This window comes from Cicer arietinum, chromosome 3 (assembly GCF_000331145.2).
Source record: "Cicer arietinum cultivar CDC Frontier isolate Library 1 chromosome 3, Cicar.CDCFrontier_v2.0, whole genome shotgun sequence".
Classification (NCBI taxonomy): domain Eukaryota; kingdom Viridiplantae; phylum Streptophyta; class Magnoliopsida; order Fabales; family Fabaceae; genus Cicer; species Cicer arietinum.
The window spans coordinates 27,962,902-27,972,662 of NC_021162.2; the positions used below are offsets into that span (position 1 = coordinate 27,962,902).

The following is a 9,761-nucleotide window of genomic DNA, read 5'->3' on the forward strand; positions in this document are numbered from 1 at the left end:
ATAAATAGAAGATGTGTTCTTTATCAAAAATTCAACTTTGATTATAAATAAATTTAAATGTAAGTTCAAGTTGAAACATAAAGAACTAGTCAAATTAAAGAGATGGAGGAAGAGAGGAAGGAATACAAGAATTTTTATACTAGTTCACAACAAACTATTGTTACATCTAGTCTTTCCTTTATAGAGAGATTTTGTCTCAATACAATTGAAGACTTAATTCATTATATTCCAATAGCAACCAAGTATTCTTTACTCTGTTTCTTCAAGCTTTGAGTATTTCTTATGCTTCATATGCAGGCTATTCCTTCTATACAATTCATATTCTTACACTTGTGGCGAATTGTTGTTGAGGATCCAAATATTCTTACACAACTTTAGGAACCTCTTTCTATTTAAAGAGTTGTTGCCACTATTGAGTTGATTTACATCGAATCAATTTTGTGTCTATATTGACCCAAAGTTTGTCTAAGAATTCTACCTCATAAAAAGAATATTATAATTCAATATTGTATCAATTGAAGTGTAGAATATAGCTTGATTAGTTTACATCAATATCTAATAACTCTCATTAGAGAAGATTTTTCATTCAATCTTTATTTTGATATGTTCATACCATTTTCAGAATGCTTTTTTTTATATGAGTATGCCTTTTCTTTTGACACAATATTGATATCACTCAATGTGATTTTCTTCTTATTTCCATGAAGTATCAATGATTGAAGGTCTATAAGACGATCATGATTGAGACACTTATGGATGTCTTCTTATCGCATATGAATTTCTTGGATCATTGATGATGAACCCTTAGAGCAATAAGTCTATCCAACCTGTAGAGCAACAAAACACGAAGAAATAATTGTTAGGATGGTTAGTAATATTCTAAAACTGGTTAATATTGTTATCAGAGAGTCCCTGGCAACGGCGCCAATTTGATCTGTTGTCGCACATGGGTCAAATACAATTGATAAAATGTAAATAAAAGTAATAACTCGAGTCGTTTCGCAAGGACATCAAATATAATAATATTAACTGAATTGAAAATTGAAATTAGAAATGGTTTTTTTTAGATTTTTGTTTTAACAGATGAGCAAAACGATTAATCCACTTATTCGAGTTTCAAACCTATATCACAGATTCTATCAATGAGTTTAATTTCTAATTCGTGATTCTATTCTTATTTGACTATACAATTGATTGAACAAGCGTAATCAATCCTATGTGAATTCGGTTTCTTTGACTGGATTAAGTATCACAATCATCAAAATATTACAAATCAAGCGTCATAAAATTATAATTCAATCAAATTAGAAACCAAAACCAAATTCTGTCAAATGAATTTAATCGATCATATTGAAATTCAATTTAAGCAATCAGAATATCAATATAATCAAATAAACAGAGATAGAATCATGAAGTGAAATTGACAGTGTAATCTGAATCTCAAGGTGTTGATGAAACTCTGAACTGGTGGATTAATTTTATGAAATTAGACTTCCATGAAATTAAAATAAAAAGTGTTTATTTCTTGTAGCAATCTGAATCCTAATATTTTCTCTCGTGAAAAGAAACAAAATTGTCAATATATAGTACTCGATATTAGGCTTTAGGGTTTAGGGTTTAAAAACAAGTGACCCGCTATTTAAAATTATTACAAAAGTCCAGATTACGAAATTTGCAATTTAGGCTCAATAAAGTTTGACATTGGGATTTTATTCCAACACAAAAGTTATAGCTCTGATTTTTTAGGTTACCAACGTCTACTCGTATGCGCCAGTCCGATATCCAGAGCTCAAGTTATGGCTACAGAGCGGGAAAGGGTCAAAATGCAAATAATAAAATTATAATTCATTTCAACCCAAAGTTTAATAACATGCTAAAAAAGTATTCTAAACTATAAAGAACTTTTAAAATATCAAACTAAAAAGTTACAAACATATGTCTAAATGCTATGATTAGTATCATTGACCATGTTCCTACCCCATTAGTTGGGAATTAGAAGGTGGTCTCATGATCAATTGGGTATGAAGTACCTCATTAAGTATCTAGGCTCATATCTTGTTTAATGGTATGAAAACAGTCCCCAATGTCTCCGACCAAACCTTGTTTCATTGTCTTGTTTACCTAGCTTTTCCCTAGTAACACTACTAGTCATTCGACCTTCTTCTCTTGCCATCCTCTTTAAAGATCTTTCTCGTTTGCCTTAACGAGGTAATCCTATTACTTGAGCATTTTTTGTTCCTTTCTCTCGCACATTCTCTTTTACTTCAACGTATTTTTCTACTGTCCCTCGTCTATGTTTGAGTGGTCCAATCCATTTCCAAATCTAAGTCTAACCATAGCGATGAGCATATGATTCAGTAAAGATGGAGCAGGATCAAAGGAAAGTTTTCTTGTAGCCCCACAGTGGAAAACTCATTCTCCATTATATGGAAAAATATCCCTTGCCTTTTAGGCCATCTTTCTAGGGTTGACATGTGCATGTATATGTCATGTTTTCCATCTCTATTTCGTACTAGGTGAACTAGAAGATGCCAAATCAGGTTTCATGGAAGTTTGAGTTTAAGTGGAGTTTGTCAACCCAACCATCCATCTTGCCTTGTGAGGCCTTGCTGACCTTTCTCATCTTGGTCATCCCTTCTTTACCAATACTTCAATCATTTATAGAAATCTCTCAACTCTCTAGAACTCAAACTCTAATACCATTGTTAATGATAGAGGAAAATATAAAAATGAAGAGGATTTCTAACACGTGTTATTTATGACAAATTTTACATGTTTTTCAAGTGTTTTTCTCTGGCAAAAAATTATGAGATTTTGTTATGAAAAATTGTTAGTGGACACCTATCCACCCAATATACACCTAGAGAGAGAAGTATATATATATAGAGAGAGAGAGAGTGACAGTGATATGTTTGTTTATGTGATAGAAGGGTTGAAATAAAGAGAAAATGAGGTGTTGATAAATATAAAGAGATAAAAGATAAATATAATGAGCTAGTGTCGACGTATCACTGTTGTTTTGTTATAGTGATCCAAGATACAAGAGTATAGTCTTCTATTAGAGGTAGAGTGACTCATTGTGTATTTCTCATAATCGTTTCATTCAACTTTAGTGCCCTCGATTCAAGATTAAATACGCACTAAAACAAAACTAACACAATGATAAAACTCTATCTTTCAACTTCTACTATTATTTTTGAAATAAGTATTCCTAAGAAACAATAGCTCGTTAAATGTTGGTATCAATCTCCAGAATATTGCCCCTTGCATTAGCTTATTTGCTTTTTTTTCTTTCAAAGAGAGAGTTGTGGCAAAATTTGCACTTAATAAATGCAGAGAAAAGAGGTAGTGTGGATTTGAACTCACACCCCAAAATATTTAATATGTTATTGTTGTCTTTTATCGAACTGTTTTATTTATTGGACAGCTGCATTAGTTTCTACTATCTTATTGCACTAAAACAAGGAATGAAAGATATTGACATAAACATTTTACTCGAAAAAAGAAAGAAAATAAATAAACATAATATTCCAATAAAAGAACAAATTAAGAAGATTGTCTAAAAAGTTAAGGCATGCAAACTAGAGTTTACTTCTATTGACAATTTTATTTTTGTATCAAAGGAGGAACTAAACTAGCTAGGAGCTCCAAATTGACCTAATTAACATGTGGCAAAGAAGAAGTTCCATCACGTGTGCTTGTTTCTTCTACATTTTTGTGTAGAAATTATAGAAGCTTAAAAGGGGGTATATATTTGCATTTGACTCAGAATATGCTCAAAGTTATCGGTTGTTTTCTCAATAGGGTGAGTATGCACTCCTTCATAAGTAGTCACCACTACTCCCTCGTCTTTTGTTAAGCGTTGGACTTGTTTCTTTACATTGCACCCTTGATGTGTGCATCGATAGTAGCTCCTGCAAATTAATAAAAGTAATGGAACCAATACATTAAATTGTTAAGTTCAATGTAAATTTTTGGAGTCCACGGTAATTAAGAACAACACCTACTAAAGGAAAAGAAGAATGGTGATTTCATTTCCGTCCATTCCAAAATATAAGTGTCACTTTAATAAAAACATTTATTCTATTTATTTAATGTTTTTCTTATATAAGTGCAATGGACATGCACTTTTAATTATAAAAGTATTTTATATTAATAATAAGTGGAATTTTTTATTTTTTTTATGTCATAGCAATAAAGTTGGATAAATTGAGATGATTTGACATAATAGAATATATAGTTGCTATTGAATGTCAATGTAAATAAAATTGTTTTATATTGACAATATATATATTTTCTCTTTTTTTAATATATGTAAGAGAACTTTAAAGATAATATTTTTTGGAATGGATTGAGTAATTTATTGAACATTAAAAACATAAAAGTTGAGTTATTTAAGTAAGAATGTGGGCTTTACATGCATGATGCATATTTATAACACGATCTTTGATAAAATTGTAAGCAAGTACAATTTATGTGAGGAGATATAAGGTTGAGACCATGATTGATGTAGGGAATTTAACGAACAAAATTGGAAGCGTGCATATAAGATTAAGCAATATATTGTACACTATATGTGGTGCACACATGAATGCATATGTGCACCATAAACTCTATGAAGAGATGGTTCCATTTACATCTCAAAGGGAGTAGCTTCATGTTAAATTGTATTATGAATAATTTGGCGTTTAGGGTCTAAGTTTGCACTATAATTGTTCCGTCCAACTTCCGAACACATTATTGTATAGGTCTTTGCGACTCTTCATAAAAGGTTGATAGAGTTCTTTTACTATGATATTGGATTTGAACTTTAATTTAATGAGATTTTTACTTATTGAAAAAAGTCACAAAGATGAAGAAAAAAAAATCAACTAATTAAGAGAACAATTTGATAAAGATCAAAGTAAAAACAAATTGAACCAATACACTTCTAGAATATGAGCTCAACAAGAACCTCTTAAAAAAATTAAGTAAAAGCAAAATGAACTAAGACAATTCGAGAATATGAACTAAACATGAACCTCTTAGATAAAAATTAAATAAAAAAAAAACAAATAAAAAAAAACACAATATTATAGTAGTAATGACCAATTTTTTATAGCATAGTTTTAGAAAAAAATTATTTGTAGATAAATTTGTATAGAAATTTCAAGGTGTGCCTAATATTGAATTCTCAAAAAATAGTTCCAGGGTGAAGGGTGGTTCCTTATTCTTTCCAGTAAAAACTGAGTTTTATAATAATAAAAAATAAAAAATATATATAATATTTTATTAAAATTTTATCTTTGGACAGAACTATACTAGAAAATCCCAAAAATTTAAATTGTTATTTTTAAAGTTTCTTTAGATTATGACATAGATTGTTAGCTTATAAAAAATAAAAATAAATTTATTTTCTTTTTACATGAGAAAAATACGTTGAATTCAAAGGGATAATATGAGTATGGTGGGGTCATAATATTCTTTGTACAATTATACACGTATGATAATTAATACTACTAATAAATTAATAACATAGTCATTTAATCAAAAATAAATAAAAAATTAACCTAGTCAAACTTAGGAGGCGCGCCATTGCCACACATGTAATAATAATCACATAATATTCAAGACTAAGAGGAAAAAAATAAAATAAAACATCATCAAGGAACAAAAAATTAAGATGAAAAAAGATCACAAAAACAAACCTGGGAAATTTGTTGTTTTTAACAGCTTTTTGTCCATATTTTCTCCATCGATAACCATCATCAAGTATATCAACTTGACTCCTTGTTTGAAAAGCATATTTAGGCTTCTTAGCCTTTTTCTCACCTTTCTTTCTAACACCTAGTTGATCAATAACATTAACAATCCGTTCTCCTCTCTTCTCATCATCTTCGTGATTAATATTTTCACTTTTAGTAGGATTCAAATCAAGAAATGCATTTGAGGATTGACCATTAATAAAACTACCAATAGTTGGAATTTGGTGGCTAGAAGAAGGAGGACAAGGAAACAACATGGAATAACTCTCCATTTAAATAAAATTAAAAATTAAAAATTTTCTAATTTTTTTCAATATACTTTTATGTATGTGCTTGAATGAAAGAAGAAAAAAAACAGAACCCTATGTAGGAGGAAGGTAGGAAAAGTGAAGAATATAAGGTAAAAGGTTGAAGAAAGATGTAATATAAATGGTGGGGGCGGCGTTTAATGTTAGCGTGGTTCACATAATGGATACATACAACGAATGTGAAGAAAGAGAAATAAAGTCTAAATGGGATATATATACACAGTGCTTAGTGTCGTGAACGGCACGAAATTTTTCCTATTGTGTGCTGTGAAAAATGAAAACTAAGGGTGGGTTTGTTTTTCGTAATATAATATTTTTTATTAAATATAATCACTTATAATTACTTTTTCTGCAGTTTATAAAAAATAAAAATATAAAATAATTTAAAACCGTTTAAAATGAGAAATCGTTTTTAATATCTTCCAAAACAAAAATTATTTTTTCTAATTGACTTTTTAATTAGAGATAGTAATTTTTCACTAAAGCATACAAATATCTTAAAGGGCATTATTTTTTCCGTAAAATAATCATCTTTTAAGTCATGCTCACAAATATCTTAAAGGCGAACATTTGTTAATAAAATAAAATCAAAATCAAAAAGAACTTTTTACTTGAATTTTTTACATTTTTAAATTTAAAAAATAATGATGGCACATCGTTAACATACATTTTTTAACACATAAATTTTTATTGATTAAAATATATATGTCTCACTAAATTTATAAAGGATTCACATGTGTTTGATGAGATGTATGTAAATTTTAACTAATCAAATAGAGTGTGTTAACTGTATATGTTAAAGACTGTGTTGCTAGTATTATTCCAAATATAAAATATGTGAGTTCAAAGATTTTAATTCCATTTTTAAAGTCTAAACAAGTGCCCTAACATCAGTTGTTAGCATTTTTGTTATTTTTTCGATAAAATAATCGATAATAAATTTCTTTTGTTAATTTATTTGTTATATTTTTTTTAAAACTACTTAAAATAAGAAATTGTTTTTAGTAACTTCTAAAATATTATTTTTTTTATAAGAAGGTGATTTTACTACAACAAACAAACACAAAATATCTTTTCATTTTTTTCTAAAATCTATATATTATGACATTCAAAATCATTTTTTCTAGAATCAATAATAAACAGACCCTAAATAAGGTCTCTAAACCTAAATGCGTTACACTTGGCAAATAACTTGGATTCTTAAAAGTATTTGGTGATCATGTATTTGATCTTAAACCCGCTAAATATTGTGTATAGAAGAGGATATATTGGAACAATTAACCCGTTAAATATATATATTTACGCCTTGAAAAATCCATTTCAATCTTTGAATTGAAGATAATTTGAGAAATCGAAATAAATAAATAAAGATAAAATATGATTTATTAATTTAATTTCATATAAAAATTTAGTTATTTATCATTTTTTTTTTCTTTTCGATTTGATCATTTCTTAAATTGTAAGAAACAATTTAATTTTTTATGTTTTAAAATGTCAATAATGTTATCTTTTTATAGAAATTCAGAAAATTCATCATCATCTTCAAATTAATTTTTTATCATTTTCAAAAAAAATCATATATTCATCATACATTCACTCAAATTTCCAAATGAACTCATATATTCATCTCCAACAACAATAAAAAAAAAAACATCAAATAAAGAACTCTAACATTAAGATTTGATTCCCAAATCATCAATAAAATATTTTCTTCTTTATATCTTTTTTCAAATCAAATTCATAACCTAAATCTTAAAATGTGAGTTCTTTATTTGATAAATTTGATGTTGCTATTGTTATTGGAGATAGAAATATGAATTTATTTAAAGAAATGAAATTAAATTAAAAAATTATCAAATGTTTTTTTTTCATAAATATATAAGGTCTCTTAAATTTTATTTATAATCAAAATATATTATTGAGAGTACAAGGACTACTCCATCTCGTCTATAGATATGGGTCGAACCTAACATCATATCGGACAACCACTATCCACCTTCAATGAAAGGTCGCAGAGGTCTCGTCGAATCATATGCTCATACAAATTACAAAATTGATAAAACTTAATACATGAAAGCACCTGCATACATAATAATTCCCTACAAATTAAAAAACCAAAAGGCTTATAAGAAGTTAATCTATCGTGAATCGCGCATCGCAAACTTATATAAAAACAAAATATATTATATATATCGGAACCTTCTTATTTTCCTTTGTTTACGTCTCTAAGTAAAATAAAAATATATTATAATTCTACTTTTCTATTATTATATTTTTATATACTTTTAAACATGTTAGAAAATTCTTCTAACCAAAAAAAAAACATAACTCTAGAAGAAATCCATAACAAAATACTCAATGTCATTATTTATTGTTCTAGTCAAGTGTTAATGTCGAATACTCTTAATCAATTTATTTTAACTAAAATTAATTAAATACTTTGAAATTTAACTGCTTAGGTATATTTAATCAAATGATTTGTCTATTCAACAAGCCTTTAGTTTAGTAGTTTCTGAACTTCTTAAAATCAGATCAACAAAAAACAAAAATATGTTTCGGTTTCCTAAGCCAAATATTTCACTTAAAAATTTACACACCATAATATTGTAAAGTTTAGAAGAATCTTAACGCATTCGATCGATTAATAATGGCCGGATAAACACTTTAATCGCTTTTTCACTTCCGTTGTATTCATAGAATTTTGTTTTAGTTTAAACAAAATTCTAAAAAAATTGATCAAATAGAAAATAAAACCATGATAATTATCGTTTTGGATTTGGTATAAGTCATTATACTTGAAAAATACTAATTAAGGTGATGATCACTATCATTTTTGTAAACTATTTTTTAGTCTTATTTTTGATACATTAATGTCTCACATCTATTGCTAATGAACTTAATGTATAAATGTATAAAGATATAGATAATATGGTTTGTGTGACCGCATATACTTTAATATTATCATAAATTTTAATTAAAATTATATATGTGATCTTTTAAATTATATCCAAATTCTGTATATATTCTTTAAGTTTTTTTCTTTTTAAATTAGATCCTTTATGTTTCATTTTGTTTACGATATTAGCCTTTTTAACGCTTTTTGAAAGAAAAAAAAATCAAAAACCTAAAACATTTTACTACTTCTTCATCACTTTCATCAATTCAAAAAATTGAAACCCAAAAACTAAAAAAAAAATCAATGTTTTTAGACATTCTTCTTTATGTTTCTCTCTCCCACTAAGAAAATTTTCAGATAATCAACCAAATGAAAATAAAATTATTTCAATATATTAATAAAACAAAAACCCATTTCTTCTTTTATTGAAAATAAAAAGAGGAATAGAAATAGAGCTAGTTTTTCTTTTTATTTGAGTTCAAGATCTATATTACATTTTTATGGGTTTCAATTTTTAGTTTAATTTTGGTTATTTTTAAATATGGGTTTTCAATTTGTTCTTACAAAATAGATATGAGTTTAATTTGTTCTTTGTTTCAAATTTAGATTTTCAATTTGTTCTTCTTTTTTGTGTGTGTTTAATTTAGTGAATGGACATTAAGTGTGAGAAAGAAGACAAGGAGGAGGAGGAGATGAGATTGAAGAACGTACACGTGCATTTTTTTAAAGGCAATAACAAAAAATTGCAAGGATGCAAAACAAGCTATAATATAAAGGGTAAATTTGTTAACCGAATGACCGAATTTAAACTTA

The 9,761-nt window shown here is 27.3% G+C and overlaps 1 protein-coding gene across 1 annotated transcript; it reads right to left on the minus strand.

Annotated features, from left to right (window-relative positions):
* Positions 1–3,504: 3,504 nt before the first annotated feature.
* LOC101499040 (probable WRKY transcription factor 75) lies at positions 3,505–6,233 on the minus strand. The gene is made up of 2 exons (XM_004514727.4): positions 5,688–6,233; positions 3,505–3,914 (listed from the first exon to the last, which is right to left on the minus strand). Exons 1-2 carry the CDS (start codon positions 6,014–6,016, stop codon positions 3,737–3,739), a joined length of 507 nt encoding a protein of 168 aa, XP_004514784.1. The 5' UTR covers positions 6,017–6,233; the 3' UTR covers positions 3,505–3,736.
* Between the last annotated feature and the right edge of the window lie 3,528 nt (positions 6,234–9,761).